Source organism: Lepus europaeus, chromosome 15, assembly GCF_033115175.1.
Source record: "Lepus europaeus isolate LE1 chromosome 15, mLepTim1.pri, whole genome shotgun sequence".
NCBI lineage: Eukaryota > Metazoa > Chordata > Mammalia > Lagomorpha > Leporidae > Lepus > Lepus europaeus.
In genome coordinates, this window is record NC_084841.1 from 66,014,700 (window position 1) to 66,036,283 (window position 21,584).

General features: G+C 44.7%; 1 protein-coding gene across 2 annotated transcripts in view; it reads left to right on the plus strand.

The window, feature by feature from the left end:
• EFNA5 (ephrin A5) overlaps positions 1 to 21,584 on the plus strand; it is a 303,302-nt gene that overhangs the window by 233,203 nt on the left and 48,515 nt on the right. For both annotated transcript variants that reach the window (XM_062212316.1, XM_062212317.1), the window contains exon 2: positions 18,558 to 18,850. In XM_062212316.1, coding sequence (XP_062068300.1) covers positions 18,558 to 18,850 — 293 coding nt within the window. The remainder of the gene's footprint in view (positions 1 to 18,557; positions 18,851 to 21,584) is intronic.

Consider the following 21,584-nt stretch of genomic DNA (forward strand, 5'->3'; position numbering starts at 1 on the left):
GTGGCACTTCTCCAAAGAGCTCACCTACAGACGGGAGCAATTCTGACTATAAGACCCCAAGGGCGAGGTGGAGATCCTGTATCCTGATATGAGGAGGCTAGTCTACCTTAACCAGTACTTTTTCAGAAATGCGTAAAAATTTACAGTGACTTTTTTCAGCACCTGGGGAATTTTTTTGCTCTCTGAGGAATCTTCTAGAAATTCTGGCTTAGGGGGAAATACCATCTCTGTTGTTGGCAGAGAAAGAAGAGTTAATTTGTTGGTGTTGTTTTGATCCTAATCCCAAAAGCCATAAAGAGTTAAACAAGAAGACAGAATGCACTAGTATCATCATTTCTTATCTTTTTCTCTGCGTATTTTAAAAATAGGTCCTTCCTTTAGCTCTCTTCCATTATGGTTAACTGTAATCAGGGCTTTACGGTTACATTATATAGCTTTGTTTCATTAGGGCAATGAAAATTGTATTGAACAATAACAATATAATGTAGGGAAACAGTCTGTAATTCAGTTGGAAATTGCTAATGCAGTAGACAGTCGATAATACAATCAGCTCGACTTTCCTAGGAAAACATGAGCCACGTTGCCTCTGCTTTCCTCTCAAACCTTCCTGCAGAGGGGCAGGGGTGAGGGCAGGGTGGTGGCCTGCACAGGGCAGCCGGCTTTGCACTGAATTGTGAATCTCTATGCATCCTATTATGTAAGACTATTATGTAAGACTCAGATGCTTCCTGGAGAGTCTTGAAAAAGAGACTGGATCATTAGCAATCCTGGATGAGATGATGCCTCCAAACCCCTTGTCCTTGTATCTCTCTCAATAGTCTTGATATAGAAGTGAGGTTCTCAGGAAGCTATTGTGGAGTTCAGAGTTCCAAAGGAAACTCTCTTAGAAGCTTCTGTGTGCTGGGTGCATTTGTAGTGAAGGTAAGTTAAGATTAGTCAACATGAGTAGTGGCCAGGGGTACAAAGGCAAATACTACAGTATTTTTAAAGAGTGTTTTGTCAGGATTTTGGTTGTTGTTGACTCTATTAACTTGGTTGTCAAAGCTGTTTATTGAGAGTTCCATGTGTGAGGAGTTCATAGATTTAGTAACGTACATAAATGCGTAAATAATGCTGATAGAGTGGGAATTATGGCATAGAAGATTAAGCTGCCACTTGGGGTTCCCAAATCTTATGTTGGTGGCTGGTTTGAGTCCCTGCTCAAACTTCTGACTTCTGACAAATGCATCCTGGGAGGCAGCAGATGATAGTTCAAGTGCTTGCACCATTACAACCCACACAGGAAACCCAGAGGGAGTTTTGGGCTCTTGGCTTTGATTTGGCCTAGTCCTGGCCACTGTGGGCATTTCAGGAGTGAACCAATGGATGGAAGACTGATCTGTGTGTGTGTGTGTGTGTGTCTTGATCTGCGCTTCATCTAGATGAAAATTTAAAATAAATGAATTAATTTAAAAACTTAGAAAATTGCTTGAGGATGTTGGTTGCAATTTACGCTTAAGAAAAACAGTGAAGTGTCTAATTTTGAGTTGTTCCATAAAATTTTCTAGTGATTAGAATCCACTCAATTTTCTCACATATGTTACGGATTTTAAGTGTCCCAGTTGTAATTGAAATAGCAGTAGTTCATGTTTCCAAATATTTCCAAACATCTCTGACATCTTCAGAAATTGTAATCATATATTGAAGCCACCACCTTGATTTTAAAAATAAAACAAAACTTAATGCTCTACTAAGAAGTGGTATGTACATAGGTAAGTACATTTCTTCAGCTGGAAATTCATATTAACACTATAACAAACGAGCAAACACAACAACAACAAAAAATAACCACCTCCCATAGCTCCTAATTTTAAGTTCATTTCCTCTAGTGAGAGTAATTTATAACTTCTTATGTAAGCATCAGATCACTTCCCAATCATATGAGAACAATTCAGAACAGTTGTGAAAAAAATGGAATTAAAAGCTAAGTTTATTTTGGGTGAAAAAATTTGAACACTTGAATTCCATATGTACAACAGAAGTCTTCTGTGCATTGGTTTACTTCTAAATGTTTGCAACAACAGGGCCTTGCCCAGGCCAAAGCCAGGAGCCAGGATCTCAGTGCAGGTCTCCCATGAGGGTAGGAGGGATGAAGTGCTTGGTCCATCACCTGCCACCTCCCATGGTGCACATTAGCAGGAAGCTGGAATGGAGAGTGGAATCCAGACTCAAATCTAGGCACTGCAGTATGGAGTGTTGATATGGAGTGGTGTTGTGCCAAGCAGTGTTTTAACCACTGTGCCAAATGCCCAAACCTAAACTTATCGTATAATTCCCCTCTTTCCCCAATCTTTCTGAGGTATCCTTGTATGGTTGCAAACATAAGAACATAACTTTGTACAGGCCAAAGGAGGTGGATACCACTCCTGTGTCTCCACCCTTGGGTGTTAGTGCGTGCACCCAGGCAGGCTTAACGGTACCAACTGTGGACATCTCCTCTATGAACCTGGACGGTGCCACTTAGGCAGTGCCTGTCATACATTACTTTATCTGGGCATATTCACAAGGCCATAGAAAGCCCCTTTTTAAGACCCTGACGTAGGCTTTGCAATCCATGACTGGATTCAGTAGACCTCCTTGGGTGTATTTCAGCTGGTGTGAATCTTTTCTCAGCCAACAGGGTATCCTAAGTCAAAAATCTGAAAATATAGCAAAGTGCATTCCCTGCCTACATACACTTTTCTTTCCCAGAGATGGGGCTGTAAAGTGTATTTTATGTTTGCGGAATTTAAAAAAAAAATTCAAGTTCCTTTTGGCGTACAAAATAGGTTATGATTTTACTTAAATATTTGGCCTGCTCAGGGTGGGTACTCAGGTATTGAATTAAAACACCAACAAATGAAATGCTCTGTTAACAAACCAACCAGTCAGCTATCATCATGATTATTCTTACACTGGATACAGATTCTGTGCTAAGTCTGAGGTCGATAAGGTATTTTCCATAGGTTTTACACACCCCTTGGTGTGTTGGTTTCTTTAAAATATATTTGTTAAATATCCATTTAATTTTTTTATTTGAGAGGCAGACAGACAAATGGAGAGCTCACATGCACTGGCCCACTCCCCAGATGTCCGCACCGCTGGGGCTGGAATGGGCAGAAGGCAAGAATCAGGAACCCAATCCAGGTCTCCCACGTTGGCGATGGAGATCCAAGTGCTAGAGCTATCACTGCTGCTCCCCAGAATCTGCAGTCACGGGAAGCTGGAGTCAGGAGCCGGAGCTGGGCCTCAAACCCAGGCCCTCCAGAATGGGACGCCAGGTGTTCTGCAGGCATCTTAACCTCTGAGCGAGATGCTCTGCTCCTCTCTACTTGGTTGGTTTTTTCAACCCAGCTCATCAGCACTGTGTCACCAGCCTAGTTTCCATCCTGTCTTTCCTTCTGACTCAAGCAAATATAAACAGCACTAAGATGCTCGTGTACATTTCACGAAACATGGGGGTTTGGGATTGTACCACCGAGTGCTGGAGACGGCCAGTTGTGACCTTGTCTTGTCTCAGCCCAAGGTGCTGAGTTGTCACCCAGCATGGAGCAGCCATTATCACCCTCTGCTTTCATCATGCTGGAGTCTTGGCATAAACCAGCCCTCTGAGACCCCGGGGTCCTCTTAAGTGGCTCCTTCAGAAGTTGTAGCAGCACCAGCAGTTCTGGAAGTTCAAGAGGAGGGTCATGTGCCTTTGCTTTGAACTGTAGCTCTTTTCCAAGGTAGACATTTTAAAAGTGCAGTGTATTGAAACGAACATGGAAGAAGCAAACAACGGCATTCACCGACAATAGGCAGATATTAGAGCACTTGAGGATCTCTTGAAATGCTTAGATTCATTTCTGAGAAATAAATGGCAAATTGTTTATTTCTTGCTCCCTTTATGTTTCCTTGGGATAGAGCAATTCGTTTCTTATTTTTATGATTGCATTCTTCTTGCATATATATATATATATACACATATTTATATATATATAATCTTTCTGTGGTCCAGCTATGAAAGTGCAGAGGGGATCCAGCTGTATGAATGAATATCCTTCTAATGAGTGTGGTGAGGAAATTGTAATGCTAAGTAGTGCAACTAAGGTCCCTCGGTGCCCTAGTCTGAAGCCACAGGGCCCCCTTTAACTGGGTGCAGAAGTGACAGTGCCATAGCTTCTAATGTTTATGAAGCTGCCTTGTGGTTTGCTTTGTCCCCAGAACACAGTCAAGATGACTTTTGAAGGCTGGTGCCATATTCTGCGTTCATTCCCAGGGTCGAGCAAGGGTAAAGTGGAGTATGTGACGTTTCTGTTACACCCTTCCTTCTCTCTGTGTGAAAGTCTCGCTGAAACAGTGCGATCGCACAGCTGCTCGGTGATAATGCACTCGTTCCTGTAGTGTCAAGAGTTAATTTCAGAGGGGAAACTATCCTTACTTAGGAAAATAATGCCCCTCTTCCCCTCCCCCAACCCTTTGCTCAGATCAGCAAATGAATAGTGAGCCTCTCCCTGTGCTGGCTGCTTTCTAGCCTGCCCATTTTTCCCAAATGGATTTTCTTCTATATATTTTTTTTCATATATGTAATATATATTTTTTCTAAAGTCACTGGCAGTGGTATTATTCAACACCACCCCAGCTCCTACTGTTATCATTCATGTAATTTTTTTTTAAGATTTTATTTGTTTACTTGAACATCAAAGATACAGAGAGGGAAAGGTGGGGGTGGGGGTGGTCTTCCATCTTCTGGTTCACTCTCCAGATGGCCACGACAGCTGGAGCTGCACCAATCCAAAGCCAGGAGCCAGGAGCTTCTTCTGGGTCTCCCATGTGGATGCAGGAACACAAGGACTTGGGCCATCTTCTACTGCTTTCCCAGGCCTTGCAGAGAGCTGGATCAGAAGTGGAGCAGCCGGGACTTGAACCCATGCCCATATGGGATGCCGGTACAGCAGGTGGCGGCTTTACCTGCTGCGTCACAGTGCTGGCCCCAATTCGTTTAATTTTAAATTGCCTGTTCCATAATAGCTCAGGCTGCCATGAAAAACTACCATAGACTGGGTGGCTTCCACCACAGACATTCATTTTCTCTCTGTTCTGGGGGCTGGAAGTCCCAGATGGAGGCTCCCCGGGTCGGTTTCTGGTGAGGGCTCTTCCTGTGGCTTGTGGACAGCCAGCTTCTTGCTGCGCCTTCCTGTGGCAGAGAGAGCTCTGGGATATCTCCTCTTCTTTTTCTTCTTCCTCTTTTTCTTCTTCCTCTTCCTCCTCCTCCTTTTCTCCTCTCTTTCTTTTTTTAAAGATTTATTTTATTTCATTGAAAGGCAGAGTTCCAGAGAGAGAGATCATTACCTGCTGGTTCATTCTCCAAATGGCTGAAACAGCTGGGCTGGGCCAGCTTAAAGCCAGGAGCTTCATCCAGATCTCCCACGTGGGCAGCAGGGGTAGCAGGGGCCCAAGCATCCTCCGCTGCTTTCCCAGGCACCATTAGCAGGGAGCTGGATTGGAAGTGGAGCAGCCAGGACTCGAACCGGTGTCCATATGGGACGTCAGTGTTGCAGGTGGCAGCTGAAAGCCAGCCCCTGGTGTCTCTTCTAAGGACACTAATCCTATTGATCAGGGCTCCACCCTTATGACCTCATTTAACCTTAATTACCTCCATAAAAACCCTATTTCCAAAGTATTCTTTAATTTATTTAATTCCATTCTCCAAATGGAATTAAAAGAGGTTTATTTTGGTGCAAAAAAAATTGTTGAAATCTCTGCATGGCATTTTATAATGCTTTTAACTTTTTAAAAAGTAATTTTAACATGAATTTTTGAAGACCTTTCATATGCCTATATTTCATCATATTTTGCACCAAAATCAACTTGCCTTCTAAGGAATATTCATTTAATTATTTGTTATTTAAAAAACAGAGGAACAGAAAGAGAATGGACAAGAGACAGAGATCGTCCACCCACCGGTTCACTCCTAAAAAGCTTGAAATAGCTGGGGCTGGGCTAGGCCAAAGGCAGGAGTTGGGAACTCTGTCTGGTCTCCCAAATGGGTGGCAAAGACCACATACGTGAGCCATCACCTGCTGCCTTCCTGGGTGTGAATTAGCAGAAAGCTGGAATCAGAAAGCGGATCCCGGTCTTGAACCCAGGCACTCCAATATGGGGTATGGGGACCCAAGTAGCTTCTTAGCTGCTGTGCCTGATGCCCACCCCGAACTCACCTGTTAAATTCCATTTCTCAGCCAGTGCCGTGGCTCAACAGGCTAATCCTCCACCTAGCGGTGCCGGCACCCCAGGTTCTAGTCCCGGTCGGGGCGCTGGATTCTGTCCCAGTTGCCCCTCTTCCAGGCCAGTTCTCTGCTGTGGCCCGGGAGTGCAGTGGAGGATGGCCCAAGTGCTTGGGCCCTGCACCCCATGGGAGACCAGGATAACTACCTGGCTCCTGCCTTCAGATCAGCGCGGTGCGCCAGCCGCAGTGCGCCAGCCGAGGCGGCCATTGGAAGGTGAACCAACGGCAAAGGAAGACCTTTCTGTCTGTCTGTCTCTCTCTCTCTCACTGTCCACTCTGCCTGTAAAAAAAAAAAAATTCCATTTCTCATGGCCTTTTTGAAGGCCTTTTGTACAGTCACACTGAGGGTGGAGCTTCAGCATACGAATTATGGAAAGACACAAACCTTCGACTCATTACCCAATGACAGGAGGTAAAGCAGTCGTACGGAGAGAACCATACGTCGGCAGGAATTTGTCGTGGTTACTGAGGTTTGCCCTGCTGCCCCGGCCTTTCTCCACTCGACGATGGTCCACATCCAACTTCCTGATGCTGGGCCGGGCAAAGGATGAAGCCAGGCAAAGAATGTCAGATAACTGTCTGCCTTCTTCCAGTGACTGATAGAGGGATGGAAAGAGATTTCTGACCTGCAGGTAGGCCGGTGACTTGGACCTTATAAGGTCCAGAGGATGGATTTGCCTCTGGTGCACTGGCTTTGAGGTGATGCAGGCCAGTTCCTGAGAAAGTTGGTTTCCTCTGCCGAGCCTGGCTCAAAGAACAGAGTCTGGGTGTTCCATGGGAGACCACGGCTGTGTTCCCTGTGACTGCAGCTAACTGGAGCAGCCTGCTGGGCCTGACCTGAGCAGAAGGGAGTCCCCGAACCAAGAGATCCTCTCTGGATGACCCGCGCGTGGTTGCTGGGACACAGCTCTGGGCAGAACCGGGGTTGGCAGAGGCTGAAAGGGAGACTTGGACGTCCCTGCCAGTATGATAGGCGGTTGTGGGATTTTATGAATCAGTCTGCTGAACCCTCTCAAATGGAGGCACCTAACGCCGCTCAGCTGTGTAATTGGGATGGAAGTGGGCCAGTGAGAGGCCGCAGTTTGTGTATAACCTTTGGGGAGTCTTGTTCCAGAGGGCCGGGGGGAGGGGGAGAAGCATTACAAATAATAAGCTTCTCCGCCTGATTTGTAATGAATTAGTAATAAATGGCCTAGCCCTCTACGAAAGTCTGACGGTTACAGAGCAGCTTCAGCTAAGTGCACGGGACCACATCTTATTTTGATCAGCTGTAGCATAGCAAAGACATGTAATTATCATAATCTAACAATTAGCCCGGCATCACTTTCCAGTGTTTAATTACCCCGATAAATGGTAATTGAATAGAGGACTTAATGACAAGAGAGAATCTTTCATTCTGCCTTAGGTGCTTAAGTTGTCTACTTGGCTCGGCATAATTTTCCAGCATTGCTTGAACAACAGCCCTGATTATCATTTTCCCTTTTTTTTTTTTTTTTTTTTTTTTGAGTCTGCGTTGTTTCGTTTCATGATCTTGACCTTTGTTGTATCTAGCTCTTCTCAAAACATGGTACCGGGAGCTGGAACACACGGGGCAGATGAGGACGTTTTGTCCTGTGTTCCTGTTTATAAGCATTGCTTCCAATGTCGCCACTTTGGCCATCTTTCACGTTGTACTTTGTACAGGTTCTGTACGAAGTGCTGAGGACAGGGAGAAAAGTAAACGGCAGTGCTGTCCTCAAGGAAATCTACGCGTCTGCCTACAAAATATTACAATAATAATTAGAGTGATTTGCTTTTAGCACAGTTCTAATTTTCTTCTAAGTCTATGCATTTACCTTGGATGAATTCAATACTTCTCTTTTTAGAAAAGTAGGATTTTTTTATTTAAGTTTATTTATGTATTTGAAAGACAGAGTTACAGAGAGAGGGAGAGAGACAGAGAGAAAGGTATTTCATCTGCTGGTTCACTCCCCAAATGGCCACAGTGACTGGAGCTGGGCTAGGCCAAAGTCAGGAGCCAGGAGCTTCATCCAGGTCAGTGTGGGTGCAGGGGCCCAAGGACGTGGGTCATCCTCCGCTGCTTTCCCAGGAGCATTAGCAGGGAACTGGATTGGAAATGGAGCAGCCTGGACTCTATCTTGCACCCATATAGGATGCTGGTGCTGCAGGCCCTGGCTTTAACCTGCTACACCATAGCGCTGGCCTCCTCAATACGTCTTAGGATTACAATCTACACCTAACTTCTGACAACTCCAGATCTCGTTTTTCTTACTTTATTAGCCTCACTCCCCGTCCCAATTTGTATTCAGCTGCTCACAAAACCCTAACTGACCAAGTAAAAGTAACTGCATGACAACTTGCACAGGAACATTTTCTGGTTTCTGCCCCTAAAACTCTGTGTGAAACATATCATTCCATAGCACAATGACAGTGAAGAGTAGTTCAAAAGTTTTATGAAATGCATTTGAATGATGAGCTAATTTTGGTGCAAAAATTTGGAAATTAATTTATCATAGCACACATTTTCCATGAACTTTCTAAGCCTTCTTACATTCATGGCTTCCAGGTGTTTTTGTATCAAAATAAACTTACCTTTTTATTCCATTTTCCATGAATTTTTGAAGTATCATTGTATATGCTTGTCTAAGGTCAAACATAAATGAAAACCATAAAAAGTTCTTTGTGTTTTGCTTGTTCAACATTGCATTAAAAGCGATTAATTCCATGCCATGGAGGTCCTGGATATCTCAGATTTTGAAAGGTCAAGGCCACATTTGAGACTTAGACATTAATGATTCTGATCATTATCATCAACTCATAACACAAACGTTTATTTCACTGTTTGCACACCAAATGCTAAAAATCTCTTAAATCGCTAGTTTCCAAAAATCCCTCCTGGAGTTGGTGAATAGAAAGGAGATTTATTCTTGCTGTTTGGTTGTTAGTATTTTTGAAAGTAGGCAGAGCCCGACCTTCCACCGGGGAACGCCATCGCACTGGGGTACCCAAGGGCCACTGGAAGCCAGCACTTGGCAGGTGGCTTGTTTGTTTGATTGACTTCCGCATCTCCGGAACAGAATCAGTTTGTTTAATCCTGTTCTCCCAGGACCGTGGCTGGATAACCTATTTGATGGTTTTCAGTGGCCGCTTTTGCTGGATGTATGAACGTGTGTCAGGTGCTCTGTTCGTGCGCTTGACGGGATGTAAAATTCAAAATCGCTGAGTGTGTGAAGTGTGGCCCCGTCTTGGAGTGCCCGGCCATCAGAAAGAGCCAGTGTTACCCTGGGGGACTGTGCTGATTGCCAGATGTTAATTCCTTATCCCCCCCTACCTCGTACCCCCTGCCCCCAAAGCCATTTGAAGTGATCTGTGATGTGTTGGGTCTGCCGAAGTCTGCCTGGTTAATTCTTTGGCTGTCTTGGCCAGCTAATGTTGACACACTCCTACTTGGTGCCCCGGGCCTCTTTGGGGGCTCAGAAGCAATTAGACTGTCGCCCAACACTCCGGGCCCCCTTTCTGATGGAAAGCCTTGTTTAGGCTCTGCCAATTTACTGCTTTGTTTCCTTTGGAACTCCTCCGTCAAGCTAATAAAACAAACTCCAAATGAGTTAAAACACTGGAGGAGAGAACATTTTGTGGGCCCTGGATCTGAAACAGGTGCTACTCCTGGGAGATAGCAGTTTTAAAAAAGTCACTCAGACTGATGTGAGCGGTCCCAGAAAAGCAACAAGAAAGAGCTATTTGAATTCTTATCCATCTATTGGATATGGGCAATTAGTATTAATTGTGGAGTTTTAAAACCGCTTGCTTTTAAAGCATATACATACAGAAGCGGGGCAGGCGGGGAGTGACAGATTAGTATTCTAAACCACTGATGAATTCTAAATATCTGGCCAAGAAAATTGTGTCTTATTACCATTGCCAGCAGTTATTGAATTCAAGACAAAGCTTCCATGCTACAGAATGTATAATTACCGAAACATGCATGTCCAGGAACTCTGTTGGAATTTTCATTAATAGACAGAACGTGGACCCTGGATTCTAAATATTTTGTCAGTATCATATAAGTTTATGAAAATGTGCATGTTGTAGCATCCTGTAGTTCAGCTACAAAACAGGAAGCCAGAAACATCTCTGAAATTTATCCTTAAGTACATTTGTTTTCTTACCTTGTAAATCTTCCCATCTGTAGGAATAATGGCTATCCTGGTATGTTCTAGATCCTGGAAGAGCTGGATTGGACTGCCTTGAAGTTGTGTGTTTCCCTCATCCGTCGTAACTCACTCAACCTTAATAGCTGATCAGATAACTGGAAAATCTTCATGCTCTGGTTTGTCTCAGAGCTGCAGCTGAGAGTCCGTCACCAGTACATTCCAGGGTAGACAGGTTTCAGCTCTTTAAAGGGAAGAAAAGTTTCAAAGCAGCAAAAGAGATATCTGGTGAGCCCTCAGTGAGCGATGCTAACGCTGTTTATCCACCCCAGGTTTGGTTTGCTGTTTGTATTTCACGGCTCTACCCTCTGCAGGAAAACACCAACAGGGCATCCCCAGGTTTAGGACGGGAAACCTCTGGGCTGCTTTCTGCACTGCAGAGAGTGGCAGCAGGAGGCCAGAAGAAACGTGTGCTACCCGTGGAGCACAGACGGACTCAGAGACACATCCCATGTCCGCACCAGGGCCCAACAAAATTCCTCTGCTTCAAAAGGCATAGCTTACTCTGAAATGCGCTTTTCAATCAACAACAGAAAGGCAGTGCTGCCGAAATCCAGTCACTCCGGAGTCAGCTTAAAATTGGGGAGGGCCCCTCAGCTGAGAAGTTTGCTTGATGTCTGATCATAAATCAATCCTTCCTTTTACAGTGCAATTTCAGAATATTATATATTAGGTTGCATTGTAATTAAGGTGGTGATATTGGATTTCTGTTCAGATCAGAATATTAAAACAATCACTGCTCTGGTAGATGAAAACACACTTGAATTGTAAAAGTTAGCCATCTCTTTAGTGAGAAGTAACATTTTCATTAATGAATCCTTTTTTTAAAAAATATTTATTGTATTTGTTTGAAAGTTAGAGTTACAGAGAGGGATCTTCTATCCACTGGCTCACTCCCCAAATGGCTGCAGTAACCAGGACTGGGCCTGTCCAAAGCCAGGAGCCAGGAGCTTCCTTCAGGTCTCCCACATAAGTGCAGGGCCCCAAGGACTTGGGCCATTGTCCACTGCTTTCCCAGGCCCATTAGCAGGGAGCTGGATAGGAAGTGGAGCAGCCGGAACTCGGCCCGGCACCCACATGGGATGCAGGCACTGCAGGCCGTGGCTTTGCCCACTGTGCCATCAATGCTGGCCCTTAGTGAATGCCTTGAAACGTCTCATGAAGAGGGATCCAAGTGTCTCGGCTTCCTCACCTCTACCAGCTCCAGTTCAGTAATGCTGCTTCTGTGTTTAGGAGTGCAGGAACGTGTGCACTCAGGAGCTCCTTGGGAAAACACATCGGGACGCGTGTCCCGTGCCAGCAGCATATGCTAAAGGCCAATTTAGAACGTTTTAAATAGGCACCATTCCCTTCCTTTAACAGCTACTAAAACGAAATGTGTTTTGGCTTTGGTACACGAGGGTGGAGGGAGAGCAGGAGCCCTGTGGGGGCTGTGGCTGACAATGAACTTGGAGAAACAAACACTTAGAATCCTGCTCCTCTGCAGCTAGAGGTGCAGGGCCCAGCCTGCCTGATCTTTCCACCTGGCTTCCCAGCAGTCACTGTGCACAGCCCAGGTGTATAGAGTGGAGAGGGAAATGAAGGCGGTGCCAGGAAAAAACATCCATTGAGGAAAAAAGCCTTGTGACGTCCACCTGCCTTAGCAAAGAGGAGCCAGTGGGGTGGGCCAGAGTGAGTTGCGAACTTTCCCTTGGGGAAAAGTCCTTGGGGACTCAGGTACTACATGTCTGCTTGCTCAGGGACCCAGACTTGAAGATCAAATGATTTCTGAAACTCAAGTCATGATGCATTTCCCCCAGACCGGTTCATTGAGGGGGAGGGACATTAACAATGCCGTTAAGTTGGTCATCAACATTGCATTTAACAATGCGGTGGAATGTCATGAGGCTAACACTAGGACACACACACACACACACACACACCAGCTCTAGTCCCTGCATCACTAGTTCTTTTTGCCACCAGTAGCCCCTGAAGTACACCATTCATCCAGCCCGCCAGGCGGCCTCCAGGTCATCAAGACCCACCAAGAATGCGTAATTCATTTTTGCCATTGGAGATGATTACAAAAGACTAGCCATGCTTTCTTACATTTCTCAGTTAATTAAAATGACCCTCTCCTAATGCAGATGGCATTGATCGCAGCCTGTCTACCACCGGATTTTGATAAATGTGTCAAAAGTATTGTGTTCGTGCCGTAACAGAGGGTCTGTGCACTGTGATGTGCTGTAAGGAACCTTGACCCCAGCAGCCACGGCGAGCAGGGACCATCTTTCTCTGCATGCGAGACGATTTCTGCCTCTGGAGACTTTTCCATTGTGAGAGCAGTCAGGGCAGTAATCGCTCTACTCAGACACAATCACTCTCTAAGTGGGGTAACTACATGCCTGTACGTTGTGAACCGCTGTGATAATTTAGTAGGGATTGTGTTGTAATTATTGCTGGCTCATTGGTGTGCAGCCAGATATTCGTAGAGTTAAAAATATGTGGTGATCTCAGAGAACCACAGACACAATGGATGGAATTAAGGAGTCGGAGTTAGGAAGAGACGTACACAAGAAAATAGGCAAGAAATGCACAAATGTGTTAAAGCAGTTGCAAATGCTGGCATACAGGATCATTCTTCCGAGATGTGAATTTCCTCTTTTAATAGGAGCTAAAGCTCCTGAAAGCTGTTTCCTGATGGGGAAAAACATCCCTTTATGTGGGTGGCTGCTGAGCCTAACTGGGAAGACCTGGCTGAGTCAGGAGGCAGCCCTGGACTCCGAGGCTTATTTTGAATGTTGATGCACCCCTGCGCTTTCGTTTCAGGATTGGGGGACCCATCAGGGCGGGGAGAGAGTGGGGCAGGGACACCTTGCTGCACGGCTCTCCCAGAAGATCCTCATGAATATCTGGTCCCCGTTGGTCAGGGGAAAGCCTACAACTTGGAGCTGCCATGGTTAGCGGGATTGAGAATATGCTTATGAACCATGGGGCACTTGAGTTCAAGTTTAATTCCGCTCCTTATTTGCCAAAAAAAAAAAAAAAAAGTGAACTAGAAGGATCGCATCATCTCTAAATGTCTTTTCGTCCTTGGTGAAATGAAAAGTAATTATAGCTTTGGTTTGAGGATAGAGTTGATTTGAGGATTTCAGAGGATAACATATGGGAAGCACCTAGCGAATCCTGGAAGCGCAATTTCTTATTGCTTGGTCAGGAAAGGAGAGAAGTGTCGCCCCATTGAGAGTAGGGGCCAAGCAGAGCAGATCTAAGGACTTCAGCAGTTTAACCTCCCGCCGAGAGAAATAGTGAGAGCATTACTTCTGAGGTGGCAATGCTTTGGGTGTGGATTCTGCCTCCACCTGTTACTAACTTTGCAACATTGGGCACTTTTTCATCTCACTGTATTGATAAACGGGTGGTATAACACTGCCCATCCCAGGGGACTATGATGGAGAGTAAATTGAGATAATGAAGGTAGCATAATAAGTGCTCACTAACAACAAGAAGTCTTCGAGACATCAGTGGGAAATGTGTATTATGAAAAAACTATGCATGGCTTTCAGAATTTTTTGCATCATAATAAACATCTATTTTAATTCCATTTTCCACAAACTTTTTGAAGTGCCCTGGGATTAGCCAGGCTGCACAAGTGAGGCCACAGAAGGATTCTTTGCTGTTTTGCACCCAGAGAGCAGGATTTGCCATAGTAGTCAAATATCTACCCCTAGACTTTCTGTGGATTGTACTTGGATAAGTCATACAGATGTCCTTTGTGAGTTCTGGTTTGTCATTGTCCTAATGTTTATGTTGGCCATTCTTTGAAATTTACATTAGTAAACTAATTATGCAAATTAAAGATCTGAAACAGACGTGCAAATTGATTCTGTGGTGAATCATCATCTTCTCTTTGCCCTGTGCATAGGAGAGTAGAAACACCAGGACAGTCACATGTTTAATATAGGGACCACAGTAGATCACTTAGCAACCCACACACAAAATAAAAATCGTCTTCATCACCATCACCATCATCATTACCATCAGTGGGAGGGATAACTGATCAACCGAGTGTAGAATGAGTCTTCCATCCCATAGTGTGCTTTCTTAGCATTTTAGCAACATTAACAGAGATAAAAATTGGAAAAAGAGAGCTAAACTTGAGGCATCAAATCGTAGAAGGGAGATCAGTAGGTCCAGACCGTGGCAGTTATAATTTTTATTTTCACTTCTGAGCAGTGCCAAATGCTAGTAGAAGCTGAAATGAGTGACGCCTAGGGAAAGAAAAAACGTCCCCCTTGAATGTCTTTAAAATCTATAATAATAATATAATAATATGAAGTGCATCTGGACATGGCCTTCTGCTGCAGTTCTGGTCTGGCTCTCGTCCAGAGCTGTCAGGCTACTCTGAGTGCCGGTGATTCATGTCCCAGCACCCTTTTATCTGAACGTTGCAGTGTCTTTTCTTTGTACTTTGGCAGTGATGTTACCTTGATGTTCGAAAATCTTTTAAAAGCAACACAGTCTTTCCTTGCATCTTGGCAACCCATTATCTGCCAGTAATGAAGAAGAAGTATACTCGTGATCATTGTAAATACGGAGAAATAAATACTTCCCAGCAGTTTTATTTTTTTAATGGTTTTATGTTTTGGGATCCTCTAATAGAAAAGTGAATATTCTAACATCTTTCCTTATTTCTCTTGTGTAGATCAGCGTGCAGGTTTTCAAAAGCCTGGGTCAAACAGAGTTTCTGTGATCATTTCGTATTTAAGGACAGAATTTAAGATTTGCATATGAGTTCCTTTCTTTAGGGACTTTTAAAGAAGGAAGCTTGGGAATTATTTTATATCTGTTATCTGCTCTCCAGTTGCTGTTGTTTCAAATTAACATTACTCATTTGAACATGCTTTAATCTGTCCTGATAATAGTGAGAGCGCTTTATGTTTCTGGTGTATTCTCTGTCTTTCTTGATCTAGGGCTTGAAGCAGTTGTGTGAGCTCAGTAAAGCTGCTTCTCACTGTTCCATCTACACCCCAGGAAACGGGATCTCAGGATAATTTCTGAGTCTCCCACTCAGCCAGCAGCAGCAGACCCAGTCCTTAAACTGAGATCTGGTGTCACTGACAATGAGTGGTTCCCCCACTTGTTTGTTTAAGATTGATTTATTTATTTGAAAGGCAGACTTACAGAGAGAACAGAGAATCTTCCATCTACTAGTTCACTCCCTAAATGGCCAGGATTGTGCCTGGAGCTTCATCCCACATGGTACATCCTACATGGGTACAGGAGTCCAAGTGATCGGGTCATTTTTTGTTGCATTTCAAGCACATTAGCAGGGAGCTGGATCAGAGGTGGAGTAGCCAGGATTTGAACTGGCATCGCAGGTGGCAGCTTAACCCAATGTACTACAACCCAGTGTTTTTAAGAAGGGTCTCTTGGGAGCTGGGGTTCTGGTGTAGTAGGTAGCAGGTTAAGTCACTGCCTGCAACACCAGCATCCCATGAGAGTCCTGGTTCTTAGACCCCTGCCACCCATATAGGAGACCTGGATGGGGTTCCAGGATCCTGGCTTCCACCTGGCCCAGCCTCAGTCATTACAGCCATCTGGGGAGTGAACCAGTGGATGGGAGACCTCTCTCTCTCTCTCTCTCTCTCTCTCTCTCTCTCTCTCTCTCCCCCTCTCTCCCTCTCTCTCTGGAACTCTGCCTTTCAAATAAATAAACATATCCTTAAAACAATGAAAAGAATCGAATCTTGGCTTTATGGGTGAGCATTGGACACCCAGAGAGAAGCTGGTGCATTTCTTCTGGGGTGGACTTTGATCACTGGCTGTCGGAGGTCTTTGCTGTGCTTGGGCGCTGCATGTTAAAGAGAACACCTTGGGAAACTGCAAGACCTGAAAAGAATCTAGAAACAAGAAGGCCAAGGAGCCTGGGAACTGTCCCAGAAATAACCACAGGCATTGGGAGCCTGGGGAAGGGCCGATGGAAAAGGACAGAGCTGACATCCGGGATGCTTTATGCACTACCCTGTGGAAGAGGAATCAGATGTGCTCTTTCCAATTCCAGGCAACAGAAGTAGGATCACGGGGTAGAAATTACACAGCAGCAGATTTATGCTCGATATAAGAGGAAACTTTCTACCATTTAGAGATGTCCAAAAATGGAATAGGTTAGCTCACCCTCCCCGGGAAGTGCGCACGCTCAGCCTGACCGGCTGGAAGATTATGTGGCTTTACAGGCGCTGTATTTCAGCAGTAACATGATTTTATGATGAACCTTCAGAGGGCTCAGAGGGGAATTTCCTTACTAGCTAAAAACAAAGGGGTTTTGAAGGCTTTTCCACTGTGATTTTAGGCTGAGAAAGTTGTATCTGTAATGATTCCTTCTTCCGTGTGCCCTGGGAAATACTGTTCAACTGATGGGGAAAGATATGTTAGTTACAACAGATAAGCAACATTTTAAAAAAACAATTTTATTTATTTATTTGAGAGATAGATTACAGACAGAGGGAGACACAGAGAGAGAGGTCTTCTATCCATGGTTCACTCCCCAAATGGCCACAACAGCAGGAGCTGGGCAGATCCACAGCCAGGAGCTTCTTCCGGGTCTCCCACATGGGTGCAGGGCCCAAGCACTTGAGCCATCTTCTACTGCTTTCCCAGGCTGTAGCAGAGAGCTGGATCAGAAGAGGAGCAGCCGGGACTTGAACCGGTGCTCCTATGGGATGCCAGCACCGCAGGCTGAGACTGAGCCACACTCGTGGGCCTGATAAGAATCATTTTTATAAGATGACACTTGAAGTAGACAGTGTGGCATTTCAGTGGTGTGTTTGCGTGTTGCCTTTTAACTACTGCAGGGTGAATTTGCCATGGTTTTTGATATTATCATTGGACTTGTTACTTTCCCTATTCACCAGTCTTAGGGACAGCGACCTACACGGTTCAAAGAAATTAGGAGCAAAGTCATTCCATGTGGGTGGCTCCAGTTTTCTTACTATGGAGAGGTGCAGGGCATTGAGGGCTGAGTCTGTGACACCAGCAGATCATGGAAAATGCTCGTCCGGGATCCAGAGTCGCTCCCGGCTTCTTGCTTAGGCTCTAGGGTTCTATTTTCCTTGAAACTGAAATTATCACCCTAGGAATTTTCTCCCTAACTTTCAGATTTTGTGTTTAGAATTCTTCTAATTCTTTGGCTTGAAGTCTCCACCATATTCATGGGAAGTTAACATTTAAAAAAAGAAGTTTATTTATTCCTTCATTTACTCGCTCTTTTATTTGAAAAAAAAAAATGAAAACTTTGCTTCAGTGTATAAGAGGGTACCTCAAGAAGCATAAGGAAAATAGAGTAAAAACATAAGTAAGTTAATTTTGGTGCAAGAACATTTTGAAATCCAGGCATAATTTTTTCACTGTGCATGTTTTCCAGGAACTTTTTGAAATGCCCTAATATAATTTTAGGAGTGAAAGGAAAAAAAATGGAAAACGGTACCACCATACAGTTTAACTGTGAAAGAGTGAAACTTAATGGAATACTTAAAATCAAGATGAAATCCTTAGTTTGTAGGATTTTTTAAAAAGATTTATTTATTTGAAAGGCAGAGTTACAGAGAGACAGAGAAAGAGAGAGGTCTTCCATCTGCTGCTTCACTCCCCAAACGGCTGCAACAGCCGGAGCGGCACCAGTCCCACGCCAGGAGCCTAGAGCTTTTTAATGATCTCTCAGCAGGTGCAAGGGCCCAAGCACTTGGGCTGTCTTCCACTGCTTTCCCAGGCTTGAGCAGGGAGCTGGATCGGAAGTGGAGCAGCCGGGACTAGAACCGGCACCCATGTGTGGTTCCAGTGTCACAGGTGGTGGCTTTACCAGCTACGCCACAGCACCTCTGTAGGATATTTTGAAGCCAGTATAATAGAATTCCTCTGTGAAATGACTTGTTGCTTACATTTGGAACTGCAATTGTGGCGACACTCGGGGAGAACTGCTTGGACTAAATCCGTTAGCCCCATGGTTATTAAAAGGTTCCAGCACTGACGACTCATAGAAGCCCTGTAGGACTGATCTCACCTTCTCCTCCTTCTCCCACCAGATTCCAGAGGGGTGACTACCACATTGACGTCTGCATCAACGACTACCTGGATGTTTTCTGCCCGCACTATGAGGACTCTGTCCCAGAAGATAAGACTGAGCGCTATGTCCTCTACATGGTGAACTTTGATGGCTACAGTGCCTGCGACCACACTTCCAAAGGATTCAAGAGATGGGAATGTAACCGGCCTCACTCTCCAAATGGACCGCTCAAGTTCTCTGAAAAATTCCAGCTCTTCACCCCCTTTTCTCTAGGATTTGAATTCAGGCCAGGCCGAGAATATTTCTACATCTGTGAGTATACGGGGATTTATCATGTGGTAGGGCAGCTGCGAGAACCCAGCCTGATATTTTACCCGTGTTCCGAGGCTTACAGAGAGCTGGACTCTGCCTTGCAGATGTCTCCTTGTGAATGCATGCATCAGGCTCCCTAGATCCATTAGCTGGGAACTGAGAGCACAAATTGGATTAAAGACACAGCGCCTCGCCCCCTATGAAATTGTGTGTCAGCCTGTTCAGTGAACCACTGCTGACTTGTATTTCTTTTAAATGAAAATTGCCAGGACTTCTCTAAAGCTCAGGAAAAGAAAAAGAAAAGGTTCCTGAAAAAAAAAATTAAAGGAAATAATTAAATTTACATAGCTTAGAGTCATTGAGTTTCTTAACTCAGGTGTCAGCAATATCCATTCAGTCATCCACATTTTCAGTGGAGAAAGCCAGAACTCCTGCATATGTCAGCATGCTGACGATAAATGTTCTCTTCGCACCAAGGAGAAAAGACAATGATTAAGAGCAGCTGTGTCTTTAAACAGGCCCAAGTGTGAAGAAGTATCTAGAAAGGGCCCTCAGAGAACTGGCATGAGTTTCCCACTTGGTGAACGGTGAACAACTGCCCTAAGCAAGCTGGGAAACTTCCCTGTGTTCGTCAGTGTCACTCTCTGCTTTCTCCTCTGTGGGTCCCATCACTGCTGCAGGCTTCCAACGATGACATCTGATAGTAAAGGCTTCTCACCCTGCACAGGGAAAATCCTGTTGTAATGGGGACTCCAGGGTCAGAGGTCAGGCCGGAGATCCTGTGTGTGCAGAACTCCCAGGTCTGCACAGCCACTGTGCTGGACCACACTTGGAGTAGGAAGGGTCTAAGGAACATCTCCTGCAGGCAGCTTGCTGGGTAACTGGACTTTAGTATCAAATATTGAAACTAGCCAGCCTTTCCCACGTATTTTCACTGTCAGCTGAAGGAGGGAGAAGTTTATTGGTTCATAAGTACATTCAGTGGATAGCTCAAGTTGGTGCAGAAATGTCCGGGGCTGGAGAGAGCGGCTGCGAAACAAAAAGACCTTCTCTGTCCTCAGTGGGGGCCAGATTCTGTAGGCGGGGAACTGAAGTATAAATAGACAGTGGTGGAGTGAAGGCAGGTGCAGGGAGCAGTGGAGTTTGGGGAAATCGAGCCACACCTGCGTGGAAGCATTGGGCAGTGCAGCCGCACACGGTGCTGGTGGTGCTGGTGCGCAGAGCTGCAAGCAGCCACACCCTGAACATCAACTTTTCACCCCAGCTCGCCAGAGAGACGCGATAAAGAGCATTCCTGTTTTTCTGACTCATTGCTTCAGTCCACGTGTCCCCACCCACCCGCTTGAAACCCACACACTTTAAATCTGCAAGGCTTTCCTACTCCTCTTCTCCAGAAAGCAGGATTTTAGAATACGTCCAGTTTCATCATCGCAAGGAGCTGTCACGTATATTGAATTTAAAAAGGAAATTGAACCGTACCAGTTTTTATTATTTCAGCGCATATTTCAGTGCTTAGTCATGAGAAAACATGCAAAGGCCTTGATACTATCTCATGTCCAATGCAGAAAAAATAAGAAAAGGAATATTGAGTCCCACAGTTGCAGGAAACACTGGCATCCAGTGAGGTTACAGGTTCTCAGACAGGGTGCTCTTGACTTTGGCTGTTGTTTTGTTTTTTTTTTTTTTAATTCTTTGTGAAAAAATCTCATTAAGCAAATGAGAAAAAGACAAGAGGACGACTTCAGTTGTGGGACTGCTTCTCGATTTTCTAACTGCAGTCTCTCAGGCCAGCAGAAGAGGAAGTTGTTGCCAGTTTTGAATTTTCCTTATTGGCTTCTCAGAATTAAAAAAAAAATAAACAAGGCAAAAAAAATTTAAAAGGCACAATGCATGAAGAAGCACCAAGATGGGAAACATACCCACTGGATAATCAGTTGATTGCATGATTATTAGAAATTACAGAATCCATGGAGGTTCATAAGCAAGATGTTATTATTCAGATATGCCCATAGTTCTTATGACTGGTTTTTCCTCATTTGTGGTTAAATTCAATATTTCACTAAAAATCATTATGTGTCTTCTATAACATTCATTTAAAGGAGTCATTTAACTGTCAAGGGCTCCCGTCAAAGTAATTGTTCCAAAATGCTCAAAAATATCAAGAGCCTTTTGCTATTCAGCTGAGTTTTACTTGAATTACTTTTTTTTTTTTTTAATGAAAGGTAAAATAGCACAGAATTAGCAGCAAAGACATGTGCATGGCCAAGAAGCAGAGTGGCCTCGTGTTCAGTGAAACTGAATTTCCAGCCATGTTTTCCACTCACAAAAGCATCCTTTTTTAAGCAGAGAAAGGGCTTCCTCTGAGCAGGGAGACATTCCACGGATGTCTTCCATTTAACTTACTGTGGTCAGAGTAAGCGATGGCCCTCCCTTGACGTCCCCTGTCTTCCTGATAGGCGTGGCGTGCACACGATCATTGGGAAATGGCTCTTTTCACGCTTATTAAGTTCCTAGAAGCTCTGTGCCGATCGCAGGAACAAGCCTGACCGCCCACTGGTCCATCGACAGTCTCATGATCTGTTCCTGCTGGGTCAGGAGCACACAGCAGCTTCTCATGGGCTTAACATCTCAGCTCACATTTCGAGAGAGAGAGCGAGCGAGCGAGCTGTGGCCTTCTCACTGTCCACTTCTAGGGTGTGATGGGCGGACTTAAGTTTAGTGTTGAGAGCGACAG